This window comes from Numenius arquata, chromosome 2 (genome assembly GCF_964106895.1).
Source record: "Numenius arquata chromosome 2, bNumArq3.hap1.1, whole genome shotgun sequence".
NCBI lineage: Eukaryota > Metazoa > Chordata > Aves > Charadriiformes > Scolopacidae > Numenius > Numenius arquata.
In genome coordinates this window covers 48,894,607-48,915,704 of record NC_133577.1, presented here as the reverse complement: position 1 = coordinate 48,915,704, position 21,098 = coordinate 48,894,607, and the positions used below count along the sequence as shown (strand labels likewise).

At 43.2% G+C, this 21,098-nt stretch overlaps 1 protein-coding gene across 1 annotated transcript; it reads left to right on the top strand.

Annotated features, from left to right (window-relative positions):
• Positions 1-13,976: 13,976 nt before the first annotated feature.
• On the top strand, positions 13,977-17,992 carry YPEL5 (yippee like 5). The gene is made up of 2 exons (XM_074168213.1): positions 13,977-14,117; positions 15,841-17,992. The coding sequence occupies exons 1-2, from the start codon at positions 13,977-13,979 to the stop codon at positions 16,063-16,065; spliced, it is 366 nt and encodes a 121-aa protein (XP_074024314.1). The 3' UTR covers positions 16,066-17,992.
• The last annotated feature ends 3,106 nt before the right edge of the window (positions 17,993-21,098 follow it).

The following is a 21,098-nucleotide window of genomic DNA, read 5'->3' as shown; positions in this document are numbered from 1 at the left end:
AACCAGATTTGAAGTCTTGCCTTCTCGAGGTTACTCCATCCTGGAGGCTGGTTTTAGACATGAACGTGTATCTGCTGAGCTCTCCTCCCGGTCTGTGTACTCTGCCTTCACAGGAGTGTTTGGTTACAACCAAGTATGATTAGGTTGTCAAGATGATCACAAAACAAGCCTCTTCCCCCCACCATTTCAGTGGTACGGATGAAGCTACTTATTGGGTAGGCTTCCATGTCCTGTTCCCTTCCCTTCGTGTCCTGTTTCACCTTTTTATGTGGGCCACTTTTTTCTTCCCCCAGGCTTTGCTTGCCTTTTCCTCTCTGCTTCCTCTGAATTTAACATCTTTGGTAAATGTCTTTGGGTAGCTATCTATGAAACAAAAGGTAGTAAGGCTGGCTCTCTTCCTTTAAATACCTTTGACACCCGAAAGTGTGCCTCCTCAGCAGGGGGTTGTACTGTTAAAAGACTGATAACAATACTGAATTGGCTTCAAGACCTTCAAGGAAATGCTATGTTGACTGTAGCTGGGAAACCCTACCCAGAACTCTAGGAACAGCGTATGAAAAAGAATATCAATGCTACAAAGATATTTTTATTATTTACTTTTTTCCCCTCACTCCTGACTGTCAAGTGACAATTGTAATGGACCACCACTTCCGCCTCTTGGTAAGTGCAACCAAAAAGAAAGTTATGGGAATTAATAAGGCCTCAGGTGTGTATGTGTGTATATATTCTCAAGCTAGTAGATTCCTCTGATTATATCAAAAAATGGTGATGCACTGTGGCATTTAAAGTGTCCTATTCTGTATGTGCTCTGAATGTCTCTGTGTGGGGCCCTTTCTAGCCCAATCTGTCTTTGTTCTCATCCAGTGCTCACAAACAATAGGGAGAGCCCAGACTGATGAAGTCCACGTGCATAGGCGTAGCTGCTCTCCCCCAAAATGTTTATCTCCTCTCCTGGTAGGCAGCTGTTGTTATGTTTTTCTGTGCCAAAGGAATGGTTCCAGCTTTACTTTCTCAGCTGAGGGAGGAAAGCTCACTTGAAATCATCTACTGTAAAATACAGGGGGGGTGGCAGCTGGATCATGGCTTGCCCAGTTCAGCTCAGCTGGTCAATGGAGCACTGCCCCCATGCCATCCTCTCTCCACTCACAAGTGCCCATCAGACTAAGACGTTGTGTGGAGGAAGTGGCATAATCAGATGGCTGCCATCCATGTGCTGGACAACTGACAATTTCCCCCCAAATAAAAGACCGATAACTCATATGATCTGGGAAAGCGCTGCCACTGTACAGTGATTTGTGAGACAGCAGCAGAGGAAAGCACAAGCCTGGAGCTATCATACAGGTAGCCTGTTTTCCAAGCCTCTTGTGATCTTCTGAGTGGGGTCAAGTTTCTAAATGTTTTCCAGTGACCCCATCCCTTGGCAAGATATGGTGGTTATGGGAGCCTGTATACAGAAAGAACAATAATCAGCCTGACCTTTTTCAGGAAACCACAACCTGAGAGCTCTCCTTATTTCAGTAATCATCATCCACCATGGAAGACCAAAAAAGCAAAGGCCTAACAATGCAAAAAACCTGCAAGATCCCCATCCCATCTTTGATATGTTTTTATCACTACCCATCCTAGTTAGCATCCTTGCTTTCTTTGCTAGGGAGTAGAAGTGACTCCTGCTTACTGCAATAGTGACTGGCTTCAGGGTGATTTGTGTCCCTCTGCCTGCCTCCGTCAACTGCTGTGTTTCCAATGAGTTGTCTTCATTTCTGCAGGAGAGTGTTATGCATTCCCTGGTATCAGGCCTGCTTACTGTCTCCATTCCTGACACCTTAATAATCACACATAAATTCTGAGTCCCTCTTTGGACATTAAGTTCTTTCTTTGATATGGCTCCCAGCTGTTTTGGAATTTTGCACTTAAACACCTTTTAAAATCTGCGAACAGCTACTAGGTATGGTGACAGGGTAATGAGACCAGCTTTGCTGTTACGGAGAGGGCATGGAGGGACCTTTTCATCACTGATCTTAGTCTTCTGATGTTGAGATTAGCTGTATAAATAATTTCCCCTTGCAAAACACAGCCATCTGAAGAAGTATCTGTAAATGGCAAGTGCCCATGTCAGCTTTCAGGTAAGCCAAAAGCTACATGTGTCAGCTTGTGAGGGGAAATGAAAAGTAATTAAGTTTTTTTTTTTTGTGTGTGTCAGTAGGCTTACTTTATGAGAATGAAGCTGCAGGCTGTACCATCCCCACTGAAAAACACAGGCTATCAGTAGCCCCTTTCAAATAACAAGAGCAGCTCATGGGATGAACCCAGCCTTTGACAAAAGGCAAAGCTGAGAAGGCATAGAGGGGGCATCTAGGAGTCAAGCTTCCTTCTCGGAGCGATCACAGCCTGTAAGCCTGGCTCTGTATTTCAGCTGCCTCCTCTCTGCTGCCAGAAATCCTGGGTCCAGGAGAAACAGCAGTGAAAAATCCCACTAGATCATTGTCCCACCTTGGGCACGCCTGGTTTGGTAGGCTCAGCTTTGCCATGCAGGAATTCACAAGTGTACTGGAAAATTAATAGTGGTTCCAGAGACTGAGCAGGAGTAAAAACCACTAAGCTGTAACAAATTTTCTTTAACGAGAGAAGGTCTGCATAAGCAGGCCCCAAGCCCTGACACTAATTCAGTGGGACAAACCCAGGTCCTGCTGAATTCCACTGAAGTTTTGTTGGAGTCTCTTTCTGAGGCTGTGATTAATTCCTCAGTCACCTGATTTTCTCTTAAATGCTTCCTATAGTGTTGGTCACAGCACTGGAAAATGGTTTTAGATGGGACAAATATTAAAGGTGGGCCTTACTAAGGCTGTTGAGCACAGGCGTCTCCCCTTTCTCTGCCTCATTAAGTTCCAGACCTAGCACAGCCTTTTCTGCTCAGTAGTGCTGCACTGAGGACTGGCTCTTCCAGAGTCATCTGAGCTATCATGATATGAATCAGCTGTGGAAAAGACCCAGGGTCTTCCCAAATCCTGGCATAAGAAGTAAAGGAATAAACTGCTGACTGCACTGCATTTCCCTATGTCAGAGGAGTATTAATTAATGTTTTCAGGCTGCTTTCAAAATTAAAAGAGCCCATGTGGTATAATACTGCTGTTCCTGTTTTTCACCCTGTAGCTGATATGTAGCTTGTCCCTTACAAAATAATTGGAAGTTGCTCTTGGTATTTTTGGTGGTTTTGAGCGGAGCTGCTACAGCCTGCTGCTTTGTTCTAATAAATGTGCCCTACCTCTACCTCACCCTCCCCTCTAAGCTCCTCTGCAAGGGAAATAAAAACATCAGTCCCTGGCACCATCTGTCAAGCACAGGCTAATCCATTCTCTGCTTGTCTCATGGTGAATTTGGTTTCTTTCTGATTGGTACAGCTACGCTTCCTATTGTGGAGAATTTAATACTATTCATAGGTTTGGGCTTTGTTTTATTTTCATGGTAATATTATTATGATGATTGCAATGCTTAGACTACATCCCCTCTATATGCCCAGACTGGAGTTCAGTACTTAAGCAAACCTGCAACTGCCCAGGAAGGCAGGTAGCATTGCTCTCTCCATTTTCCAGAGGGAAAATGAGGCAAAAAAACCTGACTTGCCCAGGGATGGAGGGATGCCTTGGCAGCAGAGCAAAGCAGGGAGCTCACAGGTCCCTAGGTAAGACCCAGTCACTGATGCCAACTAAAGCACCGTTGCTTTGCCTCTCTTTTTCCTCTTGTTTTGGCTTTGTTTACCGTGATCTCCATGGGAGCTTTGCAAAGGTGATTAAGATGTGGCCCTTCATATTGCTCCTGTGATGAGACCAAGCAGATCCACCAGGGACAAAGCCCACAGTTACTCAGCAAGTCACAACAGCAGATCAGGTCAATCTGTTAATAAACAGGGCATGTTTAGACCAATTATTTCCTGTTTGCTGGTGGTAAATGGGACTCCAGGCACAGTCTTTATGGCTTCCTTCTAATATTCTTATTACTTCTGTTGTCACCATTAACTAAGAGGTGATTGTCTGACAGACTGCTCTGACACTTTTTGCTTCCTTTGCATGATCTAAAGAGGTTGATGACAGGTCAATGAGAAATGTTAATGCTCAACTCTGTTCAGGATGAGGCCACAGCTGACCACACTGAAGAGATCTGATTTTATGAAGTCTGCCAAAAGCAAACAGCAGTTCTTAACATATTGACTCATCGCTGTCTACCCTCATGCAGGTGGTTGTGTATCCCTCTACCTAGCCATTTCTAATGGTCAAAGAAAGAATCCATGCAAGAAGACACAAGCTGAAGAATAGCTGCGCATTTAAGTACGTGCTGCCTGCCATACGTTCACAGAGACGTCCCTTTGCCTTTGATATGAAATGACAGAAGAGTCCTGCCGAGTCATTTCTTCCTGCAATTACTGCAGCTCCTCTGGTGATACCACATGGATAGACCCAGCAATCACCCTACAGGAAAAATACACTTTCTCTAACAGGGAGGTGATATTATGAGAACAGAAATCCTTAAAATGGCATGGCTTGCCCCATAGAAGGAAAAAACCACCCCCTTTCATGTCTTTTTTCATAACCAACAACTCGAAAGGATTTTTTTCATTGTATTTTGGCCAGGACCACTATTTATTTGCCAAGGATGCAATCTGTGCGTGAGCACTGAGCCTTTAAAATTTGCAGGGAATTGACACTGCTTGCAACCAGTGGCCAAGAAGGGCCACAAACGTTTTACCTCATTCTTCCCCGATCTTTCAACTCCATCATGGGCAACGTTTAAGGTGTCCATGCAGATTTCGACCTGAGCGGCCTGAAATACTGCGAGCGCTGCCAGTCACAGCTTCACTGAGGTGGCGACGAGGCCGACAGTCAGTCATCTCTGTGCCTTTTCCCGCCTCAAACCCTCACAGGGCTTACGGCAGGGTGAAGCTCACGGCCAGGGCAGGCCAAGGCCCTGGGGAGGAGAGCAGGGCTGGGAGTTTCTGAGGGGAGGGGGTCTGAGAGGCAGATGGGGGGAGCGGAGGGCACCGGGGCCGAGGCGGTGGCTGTCAAGCGCCTGACACGGGGGGACTTGGCGGGCGGAGAAGGGCAGAGCGGTCCCGCCCGGCTCTAAGTCGCTGAAGGCCGCCCTTCACCGCCGCCCTCCCGCCGGGCGCGGCCGTGAGGCGACCCGGGGCGAGGCGGGAGGAGGCGGGGGCGGAGCCTCGGCAGCGCCGATGATTGACGTGCGGCAGGGGGCGGGGCCTCGGGGGGGGCGGAGCCGCGCCGCCGAGCTGGAGCGTCGGGGCTGTGGAGGGCGGGGGGAAGACACCGGGCACGGAGCCGCCGCCGCCGCTGCTCCCCTGCGCCAGGTAACCGGACGGGAGGCCGCGCCGCGCCCCGCGCTGCCCAGGGAGGCCGGGGCGGGCCGCTGGTGGCTGGGGAGGGAGGTGGCGGTCGCCGCTCCGGGCCGCAGCACCTTGTCTCTCGGGCCGCGGCGGAGCCCCGAGCGAGCCCCTCCGGCCCCGGTGGCGCGTAGGGGGGGGAAGCGCCGGCCCCGTCTGCCCCGCTGCGGCCCGGCGCCGCGACAAAGCACTGGCCTTCCCCCACCCCGTCCTCTCCTCCGTCAGCGTCTCCCAGCGCCGCCCAGCCTTCCTGCCCGGCCCTCCGCCCAGGGCCGGCACCGAGCACCCCCTCCCCGTCGCGGCCACAACTTCCTCCCCCGACCCGGCGCCGTCGCCGCCGGTTCCCCTCCCTGGCGGGGCGGCGGCAACTTTTCGGGCCGGTTCCTGTGCGGGGCCCCGGGCGGAGAGTGGGGTGGGAACGGGACGGGGACGAGGAGCCTCTCCGCCGCGTCGTGTGCGGCTCCCCACCCCACCGTACGGCCGGGGCGGGGAGGAAGCCGGGAGAGGCGACGCCCGGGGGGAGCGGTGGTCGGCCCGGGCGCCCCTCACGGCGGCGGTGGCGGCGGCGGGGCCTCCCGTCAGCTGTTTCCTCCTGTTTGTTGTCAAGTTGCCTGCGCTGCCGGCAGCGCCCGGCGGCGGCGCCGGGGGCCGAGCCCGGCGGCGGTTGGCTGCGCGCGCCCCCGTGACGGCGCTCAGCTGGGGCCCGCCCCCGCGCGGGGCTTTGTGTGGAGCGGCGGCGCGGGGGCAACGGCCGCGGCGCGCGCCGCCCCACCGCGCACGCGTGGGGTGGGGGATCGCCGTCTTCCCCCCCACCTTCCCTCAGCGTGACAGGGGGTCCTGGCCGGTGGCGGCGGCGGTGGGCCCTCGGAGGATCGCGTCGCCTCTGTGGGTCCCGGTCGTCTGTCTCCCCGTTCCTCCCTCCCTCCCTCCCTCCTTCCTCCCTCCCTCCCTCCTTCCTCCCTCCCTCCCTCCTTCCTCCCTCCCTCCCTCCTTCCTCCCTCGGCCTCGCCAGCCGCTTGTTCGCCGCTCGCCAAAGACTCACTCGCCGCCGAAGCAGCTCCGAGTGCAGCCCCCGTGTCCCGGCCCGGTGGGTGGCTCTCAGGGGAGGCCGGGGTGTCAGAAGCGGAGCGGCGGCGGTGGTGGTGGTTGGCTGCCGATGGAGGTGCAGGCGGCTCTCTCGGCGATGAGCCGGCTTTGCCTGTCAGCTCGTCGGCTGGGTTTTGCCCGTGGAAGTATGGATTCCCTGGGAACTGAAATAATTTGGCAAGCGCTTTTTTTTCCGCTCTGGGAAAGGTTCTAGTCAAAGCAAAAAGGAATGCAAAGACTGTCATCTGTCTGTTCATTTGGGACTCTCTGTACTGTGCCAGCAGATACAGATTAGATTAATCCAGCGTGCTTATTTCAGAGTAAAAGCCATGTTTTGGACTAATATAATTTAATAAATTATTTTTCTGTATCTTCTTTAACCAATAAACGTGGTGTTAGGGTTAGATTGAAGGAATAACAAAGCAAGTGCACAAGTCCAGTGAGAGGGAAATGCAGGGCACAGCTCTTCGACTCTTGATGCCAACAACTAATGGCAGTAGATTAACTGTTAGTCTAAATAATGTTTGTGACCGATGGTAGAACGTGAGGGGAACTTGCTCTGAGGTTCTAAAGATTGGCTTGTGCAGCTGGTTCAGCTATATAGCTATAGATACAGCGGTATATATAGCTTTATAAGAGCTATGTATAAACCTGCTATCTATAGTCTCATTCTGGATAGCTGAATTCAAGAAATGTTTGTGACAAACGAAACTGTCCATTTTGAAGTGTTACTCTCTTTTTCTAATGTTTGTCTTCAGAAATATTACTTGGAGGCTTCTGTCATCTGCTACTTTCACTTCCGTAGTTGTGGAAGTACTTAACTTACAGAATGCAGATCTAATTGTTTAAATTTAGATTTTAATAATAATGACGAGTGAGTTTCAGGTGTGGCTGCCAAGTGTGTGAGGACAAAAGAAATTGCACCTCAAAGCCTGGTAGAGGAGATAAAAACAGACGAGATTTGTTACTTGTCATCTGACAGACCAAGAGTTGTAAACATGCACACAAATATATATTTATACATATATATTTAGCATTCCCTCTGCTGGTAGTCATCACAAGCTTGAAGTACTGTTGTCCAAGTTAGGTCATTGGTTCATGTTTGTTTACTATCATTTGACCTATGTTGAAATCTTGAGTTGCTCAGCTCTTGCCTAAATACGTAATTCCCTTAGGCAAGATTTAATTTAAAAATATCTTGCTAAATGTGTAGAGGAAATGCCTGTACACTGTGGATGTTTGGTAGCAAGACTCTGTAATTTTGTAGCATTTACCTGCATTTAAGAGTTTCCTAGTTAATAGAAACATTTCTTGGTGAGGTGCACTAAGCGTATTAGCACCCTTTCTGCCAGATGGATGTACTTTGTATGGAAGTTTGGATTATCATTATCTTTTCACCATTTCTTTAAAGTTTATTATTTTTTTTTAATGACTCATGAAACCAGCGGAGCGGTGTCTTAGGGTGAAGATTTGTATCACTTCAGCACTAGAATTAATGAAAACCTGAATTAGTTAGGCTTTCTGAAAGTTGCAGAATGGATTAATAGGCAAAAGTTTTCTCATCTGCTTAATTAGTATAAGAATAAATTTGTTACAAAACCAGGAAATACAGCTTTCATAAAAACAGTTGAGTTAAGAGAGAAAAAGGAAAGGGGAGATAGGAAAGGATGGGGAAAAAGGAAAGGTCATGAAGAAATAGAGACAGGAATATTTGTTGCTTCTGGACTCTTTGTGTAGTAGTGGGAAAGAAAATTAATCTGAGTCTGATGTCCTTTGTAAAGTAATGTTTTTATATGTTATCTAGCAAGAGTATTGTGAGGGTGTAAGTTACTGTGTGGGAGATGCTGAGATATGGGGGCTGTATTAGAAACAAGTACCCATCTGTATGGCTCTGCTCTCCATAAACTTGAAACAAACTACCCTGTATTATTGTGTAAACCAGTATAATGTTGTGTTAATGTATTTAATTGCCAGTATCCCGATGTGATGCTTTTGCCTTACCTGTAAATAAAGCCGGTTTGCAATAGAAAATTATATTACTGTAACTTACAATAGTAAATTAGGCTAGTGTAACTTGCACAAATGCAGTTACGTCCTGCGAGGCGGCCTGTTCTATGCAGGTGCCCTGCAATGCGTCTGGGCACAGCTTTCATTACTTTGCAGAAGCCACTTCAGTCATTTTGACTGTATTAACTTCTCTGTACAGTTTGCTACAGTAGCTGGATGGTTCTAATGAGCATAGCATACTGTTCCAGTTCACTTTCTTTCCTCCCATTTGGCTGCGTGTGGTGCTTTCTGATAACGAATTGTACATATAGGCAGAGGCCAGAGGCTCGGCCCTGCTTACTTCAACAGTGGCAGAAGTCGGTGGCAGACGGTTGAATCTCAGACCTCCTGAGACTGACCACGTGTGTGTTTTCAGAGGCACCCCCATTTGTGAGCAGTGGAAACCTGGGAAGGTAAGGAGCAAGTTGGTTTTATGGGTTTTTTTGCTTACCCAGTGATTCTTTAATGTGTGGTCTTACGTAGCTGTGCTAAGTATTCTTTTTCCTCTTTTGTCCATCTCTCAGATGAGAAGAGGAAGCTTAAGCTGGGTTTCTGAGACGTGAACATGAAGTTTAAGCCTGGTTTCAGGGTAAGTATATCTTAAGAATGTTTTACTGTGCCTAGGGGAATGCACAGCCCTTTTTCAAGGGGGAGAGAAGTGCTTGTTGGCTCACCGTACAAAGGAAAACATTTTTGGTCAGTGAAAAATTTTTATCCTTTAACTAGCAGCTGTTTTCTGTTGTAGATCTGAGATGCAGTAGATGGTGCTGAAGCAACGCTGAGGCTCCTGAAATATCCACAGTCCAGTGTGTATATATAAAGTGCCTGCTGGCTCTCCCAAACGTTGATGGTCCTGTGTCTTCAAGAGATGCACTCTGGGACAAGAAAACACTGACTGTTAGTTTTAAAAATGTTAATAAATAATTTTGTGTTACCTTTTTTTATTCTTTATTGCTTGTGAAGGTAGGCAGATCAGGTAGTACAAATACCAGCCATGTAGTGCTTCAGCTGGTTTCAGTTCTGTGTGCAGATAATGGTCAACTTGAAGCTGTTGAATGTCAGCTCTTTGACAGCTGTTGCTCAGTGTTGCCAAAATCAACACTGAAAGACAGGTGGAAGTTTGGGTACGCACTGCTCTAGGAATACATAGTGTAGCACACAGCCGCAGTGCTTGTGTTTCCTGTCTGTCCATGCAGTCACTGGGAGAAGCGTGCGGTCAGGAAATGTTTCACGGTATGACTAAGAAGTTGTATCAAGGTTTGTACTGTCAAAATAATGCACTGTCAGCAAGCCTTACTAACTGATCATGGTAAAAGCTATCATTGACTGTTCTGCTAAAGGTCCTCTCGAGAATGCAGGCTGATAGTGGTGGTGAGGGTGCCAACTAATAATGCAGTGGCATCATCTCTCGGTTCATAGAAGTACCTGTCTCTTTGACCAGTGTAGATTTGACAAGCGGAAGATTCTTTATATGCCATTAATGAAGGTAAATAAGTCTGCATTTGTTTTTTTTCACATTGGAGCCATTAATTTAATATCACGACTTAAGACAAATGTATAGAGTAGATGAACGGGTAAGTGAACCTCTTGCATTTCCTCCACCTAATTCAAGGATTTTAAGCTTTAGAAATGCTTTAATATTTCACAATTCTTTGGCTTCTCTTCATTTAAGAGAGCCCTCCCACTGCCTGTAAAAGCTGCCTATAAGTGGCTTTTTTCAGATCATTTATATATGTGTGAACATAAATAGACGCCCACTCCTTTTACATGGGAAGTGAAAACTATAGGAAAAAAAAAAATTACACAGTTATCTTGGGTGACTTTGTACATACCACTTTGGAATGTAAAGGAGATGAGCCTGAGAGCAATGGAAAATTGTTTTCCCTTGTATCGTTGTGCTTCTGGTTTTTCCAGTGTACAATGAGTACACCCTACAGGATTCAGGATCTTTGAATAAGAAGAGAACAGTCTTTATCCACAGCAAGTACTTTGTGAATTGGTCTTATAAGTGAATAGTATGTTTTTAGCTTGGCGGGGGGCGGCACGGGGGAAGGGGGGAGAGGAGGGGGGAGTATGAAATGATCCCAAGCTGAAATTTGCTTTTTCTTCTCATATAAGGTAGAGAAGTTAAAGTTCCTTGTTAGGTTATTTAGAAAATCCACGATCAAATGCAGCATTTGAAGGCTGCCTTACTAGCAGTCATTTTGTAACATTTTTCCTACTTTTTACTACTGTGAGCAGTAATATAAAGGATAATGTAAGGTGACTAGTTTTACAACACTTTGGCTGGACTCTTATGGATCCACTGAAATTCTGTAGCAATCAAAACTGAGAGCTAATGATAGTTGTAGGCTGCTATCTATTTTAACTGAAATCTACCAGAGGCAGTTAAGTGTGGAGGTTATTTTAAACGTTAGACTTTCTAGTAGGATTACATTATTTTAGCAGTTTCTTATAAAAGCATACTTGAAATCTGGACTGGTTTGGCAGTTACAATGCAGATTGTAGAATTTAATTTTCTAAATTTTCAAACGTGTATTTATTTATTTCAAGAATATGTGTTTTCTTAAGTGCTGTATTCTGAAGAACATTGTTCTGGTACCAGTTGGTTTATTAGATTCTGCTGTAACTTCAGTCTGAATTCTCATAGCTTTGTGCTACCATCAAATGAATGTCGCTTTGTCTTTCTCTGGGGATCCAAGTCTTCTTGATAGTTTCTCATTTAGATACTTGTTGAGGTTGCTTTCAGCTTTTTGGGGTGATACAAATAATTGAAAATTTTGAGCCTTGTATTTTAGGTAGGTCTTTCAGCCATAAGTTTTTGAACATACTTCTTTATGCATTTATTTTGGTGTTCAGTACCTTCAGGACACAACAATTCAATCCATACATAGTGCCATATCCAGAAGTAATACATTTCTACGTTGCATTGACTCTACCTTGCTTGTAAGAGTTACAGTTGCGCTTTCATCTGAAGTATTTAAATTTTGGTTTTGGTGACTTTGGGTTGCTGCTTTTCTGGGTGCAGTAACATGAACTATGTATTTAGATAGGTGATGTATTTGCATTTTAAGTGTTCAGATGTATATTTTTCAAAATGGCATGCTTTGCACAGTTAGTCTGTGTAGTGGATCTCTTCTTGCCACTTACCAAGCTTAGTTTTTGTGTTGCTCTTGGTCAGAGAGGGATGTCTTTTGATTTGTTTTATTTTAGCCTCTAAAAATACTGACAGGGTGAGCATTGTGTTTACCCTGAAAGAATGTTTTACGTCCCTTTGGATGTTGATTCCACATTTACAATAACTTATGATCGGTTGATTGTTTTTAATCCACAATACAATCAACACAAAAATGACATTATCCAAAATTAGTAAGGATGGCACATGGAGCTAGGCCAAGTGCCTTATGGGCATATCTGTCGCAATTGCTTTTATTGCTTGTATTTGTGGTTTCTTCTGGTTGGAGACATTGACTGATACTTGTTTATTCACACTTATTGTCTGTTGGTTTTCCTTCATGCTGTCACTATTCACATTTTGATTTTTTTCTTTGGCCCTTGCTTGCTAGAAAATATAAAGGCATATTAGAAAGGTATAATGCTTAGAGAAATTGTTGAAAAATGCTTCCTGTATTTTGATTGGAGTCACAAGGACTTACACCCCTATACTCAGCTAAATCTTTGACATATTTTTTGTCAAACTCAAGACCTGTGTTATTTATCCTTTCAAGAAGAGAAAGGGGTATTATATCACCTTTAAAGGAAAGAGTTATTCCGTTGCTTTGAATTTTTATGTATTCTTCAGATGGGACACAAAAGACTAATAGTGATTAGAAAACTCTGAATGTAAGGAACTTGTGCTAAAATCACTCTGTTCAATGCTAGGAACCCTTTTTATTGCCACACATTGTAAGAAAGCAAAGTGGTGAAATATTGAAAAATGATGTCAGCGTCTTATGATTTACATGTAAAAAATGGTATTTTAAATTTTTTGTGTGCTTTGTGCATGTCAGAGTAAGCTTTAAGAAACTGATCCCCTAAAACTTGAAATGGGTTTTATTTAGATATTTGCGCATCCTAGACATAGACATAGAATATTCAACTTGATGAGCACAAAATTTGATTAATTTCTCTGTGAACGGCACACTGTCTCTTGTCTGAAAAGTAAAACCCACACAACTTTAATATTGCGGTGTGTCAGATTTACTTTGCATTGCTGTGCATGGAAAAGCAGAGACAATACTCCTTTCTGATTCCACATCTGAAGCATAAATGGAGGTATATTTAACTTGTTTAACTATAGCTGCTTAGTCATAAAACTTTTCTGCAGTTGAAATGGAAATAACATCATCATTTAATTCCTTTGTCATGTATCTTATCCTTCGTGATTTAAGTTTTCAGCTGTCTGATATGTTCTGCGCCTACTCGCTCGTTAACTTTGAGTGATTTATGTTAGTTGGTCTAAAGTTGGTGAGATACTTTAATTTTCCCAGGCAGTGAAGAGGCTTATTTATCAGGTATGCAGATCTGCTCTAAACTTTTCTAAGCTCTCTTTTTATGCTCATTGAACTTGCTCAGGTATTTTAGTGATGATGCTTTGGAAATAGCTTGGGTAAATGACATGGTATTTTGCATTTAGATTAGACAGCTTTAAACGTTTGTTTATAAAGCTGTGTGGTGTAAAGACTGGGTGGATTGTTTATTATGTGAAATAGCATCCAAACCTTTCCCATGTTGTTACATATATGAAATCAGTAAGCGTCAAGTAAAATACAGCAACCCAGCCTGCTATATTAAAAGACAAAAGCATCCTGGAAGGTGGTGGTGTGTGGCTGCATGTCATAAATCGTGCAAAGCTAAGAGGAAGTGACAAAATAAATATATATTTTAAAAAGGGGGGATGACTTGGGAAAATTAAACTATAATTGTCTCGGTGACTCAATGTAATTCTCAGTGCTTCATTTCCCAGTGCTGACTAAGGTGGGTTGAGTCGTTGGGAATATACTGGAATGGAATTTCAGTATTGTATTAAAGAAGAAAAGAAAATAGGAAAGAAGTGGAAGCTTTCTGAGTTTAAGAGCTGCAGGGTCCAGTAGTAGCCTGCAAATGTCTGAACTATATTTTTAAAGGTTTCAGTTCATGTTTTGCTTATTTAATATAATTATTTTGTATCTAGTAGATCATGTTATTGGTTAGATGGTCACTTTGGGAGAGAACTTGCCTTGATGAGAAAGATGAATTACTGAACTTACAGAATGCATTCATCCTATGAAAGAAAGAGCCTCTGCAACCATTAGCTGAATTGGTTTGCAGAATATTGTGTCACATGTATATAGGGTGGGGTGGTTTTGGTTTTGATTTTGTGTGGTTTTTTTTTTTCTGCAATGCTTTTTTTACATGTACATGATATTTCTTTTTGCTTTCAGGTCTTGAATAGAAACTTACGTAAGTTCTAAAAATGGGAAGAATTTTTCTAGATCATATTGGTGGCACTCGCCTATTCTCCTGTGCAAACTGCGACACGATTCTGACCAATCGTTCCGAGCTCATCTCCACTCGTTTTACAGGGGCCACGGGGAGAGCCTTTCTTTTTAACAAGGTTGGTAAGGAGCTGAGGGGGAACTACTATTTGCTTTTGAAAAATGAGTTTGTGGGATATGAATGTCATCAAAATTCAAAAACTTCTTAGCTTTTTTACAAAAGAATTACAAAGAAAATAAAAAGAATCTTTTTACACAAGAATTACACTTCTTGTGTAATTGCCTTTTTTTTTAAATTTTTTTGTTCTATTTAACTGTCTTTCAACTCAAATTATGTATTTACTATTGATGGCAAGCTATCTAAATTAACTTATCTGCAATACTAAAATGCTATAAAGAGGACTGTATATATAGAGAGGCATCATGCCAAAATGCATGAAGTTTTAACTTGGAGACTTCTGTAAAAGGAAGTTCAAATTCATTGTGAGAGTATGTCTTGTCTATCAGAGACTTTTTTCAAAGGCATTTGCAGTTATACTCAGTGGAAAAAAAAAAGTATAGATAATATTATGTGTAATTTCTGGAACGCATTTAAGCTAACAGTAGTTTGGCAGCTTCAGGTAACCACAATCTCTTTTACAGGCAATAATAATCTGGTTTAGTTTAATTTTTTTTTATTGATCAAATCTGATTTAATTCAACAGATTGAAATATTAAAGTCATAATTCTGAGTGAATTGTAGCATTACTTATAAACTCTCCCATATAGACTTGTCCATTAGATAAATTGAAAACCAGTGATTGTCCTTTGCTTTCTCACAGAGTCCCTGGTCATGTAATCGCTAGTGTTTTGGGGGTTTTTTCTTGAAAGCCATTTGGCCATTGGCAGAGTTGATAGATCAGTAATGTCTTCACTTAACTATGATTGGCCTTGGGATTCCTGGTATGCTGAATCCTGGCAGTAGCATTTGTATGTAAGCGTTAATCTATAGCTGTTCATCTGATTTCTTTCTCATCCACTAAGTACTGGATCCTGGGGTTCAAATTTTTCTTGCGTCAGATAGTGGGGTTTAATCACGGAAGTTTGATTTTTACATTTCTGCAGCCAGAAGCCTTACATCTGAAGCAGAGAGAAGAGAGCAAGCACAGTCAGGTAGAAAGCTGAGAAAGCAGCGCAGCCCCATCTTTTAGAATTCTTCTGCATATTAGCAGTTTGGATGCAGTTCTGACATCAACTGTTTAATTCAACCAGAATTACACATCGTGGTTCTGTGATGTTGCTGCCTAAACAAGTTAAAAGTGTATTTTAAACTGCCGAGATAGCACACAAAGAAAGGTGAATGTTTAATGCCTACATTCTCAGCCACTGAGCCTTCCTTTTTCTTAGGTGATGATTTCAAAAGCACCCCAAGATTCTTAAAGAAGTATCTCTTTTAATATTTTGGTTCTGATTTCTGTGAATAAGTGATCAAGTCAGTTGCGGAAATGGGTTACGTATATTACAAGTGGATTAATATCAATTAGTTTACAAGCTATTCGCCAGGAATTTCTCACCCGGAGTTGAACACAGTTCTGCGCTCTCATGTATCTTTTGATAGCGTTTCACATCTCTCAGTTAAATAGTAACGGTTATACATCTCCATGAAGCGCATCTTTAAAGTGTTACCTTCTCAAGCAGGAGATTTTCAAGGATTGTTGACTTACTGCACTGCAGTTGTCAGTTCGTGTGCAGTGCCACAGGCTCTTTACTTTTAAAATGTTGATAGTCATGTACATTGTTACCAAGCTTTGCTTTAGGCAGACTAATCCTTTCTATTCCATGTCCCCTGTGTGTTTGTATCAGGTGGTAAATCTGCAATACAGTGAAGTTCAGGATCGGGTCATGCTCACTGGCCGCCACATGGTTCGAGATGTGAGCTGCAAGAACTGCAACAGCAAACTGGGTTGGATCTATGAATTTGCCACCGAAGACAGCCAGCGCTACAAGGAAGGCCGTGTTATCCTGGAAAGAGCGTTGGTCCGAGAGAGTGAGGGATTTGAGGAGCATGTTCCATCCGACAATTCCTGAAGAGACTTGAGTCTCTTTGCAGGTTCTCTTCAGTTGAAACTCAAAAATAATAAAATCAACAAAAAATCTGCTTACATACACTGTCACCTTAGCATCAGAGTCGGATTCATGGACTACAGAGTGGGAAAGATTGTGAGAGTGTTTCAGATGGAACCTTCCGTTCTTTATTCCTTTTATATTTTACTTTCCCTCCAGCAGCTGTTTGTAGAAAGAATGTTGTGCAGATGCTGTAACTTTTTCTTTCTTGCATTTACATCTGTTAGATTTGAGATTGTATCTACAGATACAACGGGCTAAAAGGAAAATATTTGGGGGATTTGTCTTTTGTTGGAGAGAAATCAATGAGGTTTTTTTTTAGTTTGCACAAACTGATGTCAGCATAAAGTTATTTTAAAACTACAGATTTTTTTTTTTTAAAGTATATTCCAATTTTTGGCTTACATTTTTAGTTAGGTTGTTTGTTTTTTTTTTTACCCAGTCTTTTCACCTGATTTGCTAGCTAAAGTGAAGAGATCCGAATTTGTGCCGAGTGCTAAAGGTTCAGTGTTGGTACAGCTTGGGCTGGCCCTTGTGCCATATTCTTGTTGAGGTTGATTGGTAGCACAGAGCCCATTATTTCTTGTCGTTCTTGACCCAAAGATGTCACCATTCCTTGTTTATTTGTGAAGTCCCATTCACCATGTAAACTGGTGTTGATTGGAAACTATTCTTGAAATAGGGCAAAACTGCTTGGCTTTTTTTAATTTTAACTGATGTAACTTATAAGCATAGTAATAATATAAAAGAATAGTTGTATGTTTAGTCTTGCGTTGCTTACAAATCAGAAGCTGTGTCTGTAATGATAGGGATCCACTGAGGAAACTACTGTTTCAGTAGTAATTTTTTTTTCGTTTCTCTACTAATCTCATTAAGTAGACGGGCAATTGCAAATCTTAATTCTTCAAGTAGCTTTCTTTAAACCCAGGACTTCCTATGTTAAACACAGCTGCTGTGTAAAAGGAGAAGATTGCCAGCATGTTTGTTCATGCCTAGAGTTATGCAATCTGCATCTCTTGAAAAGATTAACTTAAACAGCTTGTTTTCAAATGCTGCTTCTGGTGTTGAAACCTTTATCTTTCAACTTTGTTGAACGTTTTCATTGTGATGTTACATTTTTATCTTTCTGGGCAGCAGTACATGTCAGCCTAGTAGTAACTAGTGAGTTGGATTCCTGCTTTCTTCTTGTAGAGGTCAGCTCTGTTTAAAACAGTGATCTTGCTTGCCTTTTTAGCAAAAATGCTCTTCATTAACTTAACTCAAGGGTGCCCAAACACTTTCATTGTGTCTTAAGCCATAAGTTAAGATCTCAAGGGCTGAAATTAATTTGAATGTTAGATATGTATGATTCCTTAGCAAAGATACAAGTTGTGTTTTTTTTTTTTCTTATTGGAAAATTGTGGTCAATGTGAAATAAATTACCCACAAATGTATGTGGCGGGAGGGGGAAAAACCCCAACCAACCAAACAGATCTGGGCTCTGACCTTTCAGAATGACTTTTCTTCACTAGCCACAGCTCTGTATCTGAAACTAAAACATGGAGGGTGACTATGCAGAGTATTTTTCTTAATTGTTTTGGTTGCCAAATGGCAATTTGGACACCCCTGACTTGAATCTACTGCCTGTTTCATGTAAAAGTAGCTTCATTATAGAACTCACATAGAAAGAAAACAGAGTAGATCACATACCAGAGCCGTGCTTGAATCAAGCTGCTTAAACAATAGTGTACTTGTGCCTCAAATGAATCAGTTTTTGCACTGAGTACAGTAGTACCCCGTTATCTTGTACTTCTGTCCTTCACAGACCTAAAAGCCCCATTAGCATGGTTCTCTGCAGTACTTTTCTTGTACTTATGACATGACAGTACAAAATAAAGTATGTTTTGTCCTGAATTGATATTTGCTGTTCTTTTTGGGTAATATTCATGGGAGTCTGTCAACTGAATGACATAACCTGTCTTCCATTTGCTCCATTGAATAAATCACTGTGTTTCTACAGCACAGTGACGAGCTGTTGATGAGCATCTCTCTGAATATGAGGCAAAAGAGCACGCTGTTGATTTTGGAAGGTGCTAAGTCAAGCTTCATGCATACTGCTTGGACACTTGGAAGCCTTCAATTTACTCCTGATAAAAGAGAAAATAAAAACAGGAAATTGCTTGTTTGATGGAACTGTGGGTGCCAAGTGTCTTTCCCTGTCTTTGAAAAGACAGCAAGCTGAGCAAAACTCTGGGTTCTGCAAGAAATGAGAAGTTTTAGCTTCTGAAATGGCTTGGGAATTGAGGAATTGAGAATTTGTATATCTTGGAATTCTGTGACCTTTTTTCTTTGTGTGCAGATGTTAGGGAGAAGCCTCCTGCTGTGTCAGCTGGTGAGCTTCATAAACTGTAGCTGAAGAACTGAGGTGAGAGGATTGATATATTGGTGTAACGGAGCCTGAGGGGCTTATTCTAACTTATATTAAGACCTCTTCATTTTGGTAGAATGTTAGATTGGGAGATGTTAAAGATTACTTTCCCCAAAGTGTATGATTTGAAAAACGCTATTGAGATGAATTCATTAAAAGTATTTCTTTCTCTGTCACCTTGGTGGCTCTGTGGGAGAGTTCAGCCTCCTAAATTTTGACTGCTCCTCCTTGAGGCTCTTTGTGTGTGAATAGGGATAGCTTATCTGTAGGAAACAAGGTGATTGGTTACAGCAGGGCAAGCAACAGGGCAGACATGTCTATTTGGCATTAAATGTTATTTTGTCTTAGTGCAGTAGCCTTGGATTCCCAAACAAGGCATGGCTGGCACAGCGAAACATGTCCCTAGGGTGAACTTGTGCCTGGGATGTGGTGGTGTCCCTGTGCTGTCTTGGATGAAGAAGGTGGCAAGGAAATCAAAGTGCACAACAAGCTCCACTGTGTGTTATGGAGACCTTGGAATTTGTGCTCTTGGACTGAAGGTTTGGCTGCAGCTTGGGCTAGCAGTGGTGCTGTGACTCTTGCCCAATGTTAACCATATTAGAGCTTATGTTGCCCACTCTCTGATCTCATCCTGTCATTGCAGCGTAGGTGTACCCAAAACTGAAACTTTGTCAAAGCTGCTGACTACCATTCTGGCAAAACACAGCTTTGGGAAGATGGAAAGATTGCATGGTGTGTTTGTGGATTGAAAAAGCATTTTCATTATGCTTTATATGGGTGTTCAAAAGAACTTCTGAAGCGGCACATGTATGTCGTGGCTCCGTTAGGAAAGGTAGCATTACGCTGGGCTCTGGGGACAGACGCAGGCTTATTTTTACAGGCCAAACTTGTCTTTTCAGATTTTTGCCAGAGCTGCAGGAAATAGCAGATCATCAATGGATGAGCAGGTGAGGAACCGGTGAAGCTGCAGTTCAGGACACAGTTTCCAGGTATGAGGAAGAGGTGTCTGGGAAGGCTGTAGCATTGATGTGGGGAAGGGCTAACTAACTGGTTAGTCACCCCTATTTTAGAAGAGAAACCAAAACTGTGATGTAATACCATTCTGCAAAAGCCAGAAGTAGTATTGTGTTTCCTTGTTGTGTCTGCCTTCACTTACTTAACAAAACAATTAAAAAAAACCAAACAACTCCAGTGAGGCTTGATTTCCTGGAGTTCTTGAGGGCTTTGCGGACTCCCTGATGCCTGACAGGGATGAAACACTTCAGACTTTGTTTGACTGGGGCAATGATTAGGATCAGTCTCCAATCTGGGCCCTGTTTTTTGCAGGACTTTGAAGAACCAAGCAATTCTAAGACCCTTCATAAGCTGGAATTACAAGTGCCTAATAACTTAAAAAGATCGCTTTGAGTGGTGAGGAGGAGTACAACCTGATTGATGATGTCACTCTGTAAGTGTTTTTTTTTTCTTTCAGGAAATAGGAAATAATATGGCCAAAGAAAATGAGCTTCTGTCTGTCTCATGAACTGTTACGCGGCAAAGACATTTGATGGCTTCTGACAAGCCTGGTTTTGGCAGCGTGGAGCTGCTCCTGGTCTGCTCATTCCTTCCCTCACCACTTCTTGCTAGCATAAGGATTTCTGGTAGGAAATGTGTAGGAAATAATACGGGGAGAAATGTCACATTTGCCTTCCAGCCTTTTGTTTGGTTACTAATAGGGTTGTTCTTATTTGAAAGGATTTCTGTGATGCTCGTAAAACTGCTAGCAGTCCAATGCCAGCCATTCACTAGGTAAGGGCCCTTCTGGCAGGGTATTAGTGACATCATCATCTCTCTCATCCTCCAGAGGTTGTTTGGGAATGGTATTTGACTGAACGTCACCCTCTGGGTAGAGGTGATGTGAAGGAAGACCTCATTCACCCCATTCACAGGATACTTCCATTCCATTGCTCTTCCCATCTGATGATATTGTACGTGTCATCTGCTTAAGTTTGCATTGCAGCTGCTCCTTTTAAAAAGGAGGTGACTGTCAGACAGCAGTCTGTGCCTCTTGCACGTGGCATTTCTCTCCCAGGGGCCTGAAATACAGTTTGGTACAGGCTGCTCTTGTCTTCTGCTCAGTTTGAAGGGGTGACTGTGTTCCTGTTTCACTTGCTATTGCAAAAATAAACCCTGGCACTTGTTTAAGTAACAGCCAGAATGTCTCTGCAATGAGAGGCAGGTTATGGAAGAGAAACTCAGATAAATGAGGAAGGAAAACATTTGTGTGTGTGTGTGAGGGGGGATACTAAACCAGACAAATTCCCTCAGAAGCAGCAGAGGTGTGAGAAATTGTAGAGGGAAGCTTGCACCTTTCCTTTATGACTTGTGTGGGTTCAGGGAAAGTGGAAATCACTCGGGCACTGTAGAGGATCCAAGATCTCTGGATAAACAGAGGGAGAGACTGAATTTAAGCACTTCTGTTCCTTTTGAGAAAACTTATTGAATGTCCTCACTGTAGGACACTGTTAACCAAGTGCAGAGCTAAGTTTCTGGCCTCTTTCTGTTTGGGTGAAGGCAGCTGGAAAGTATTTGTCCTTCAAATTTGTTGATT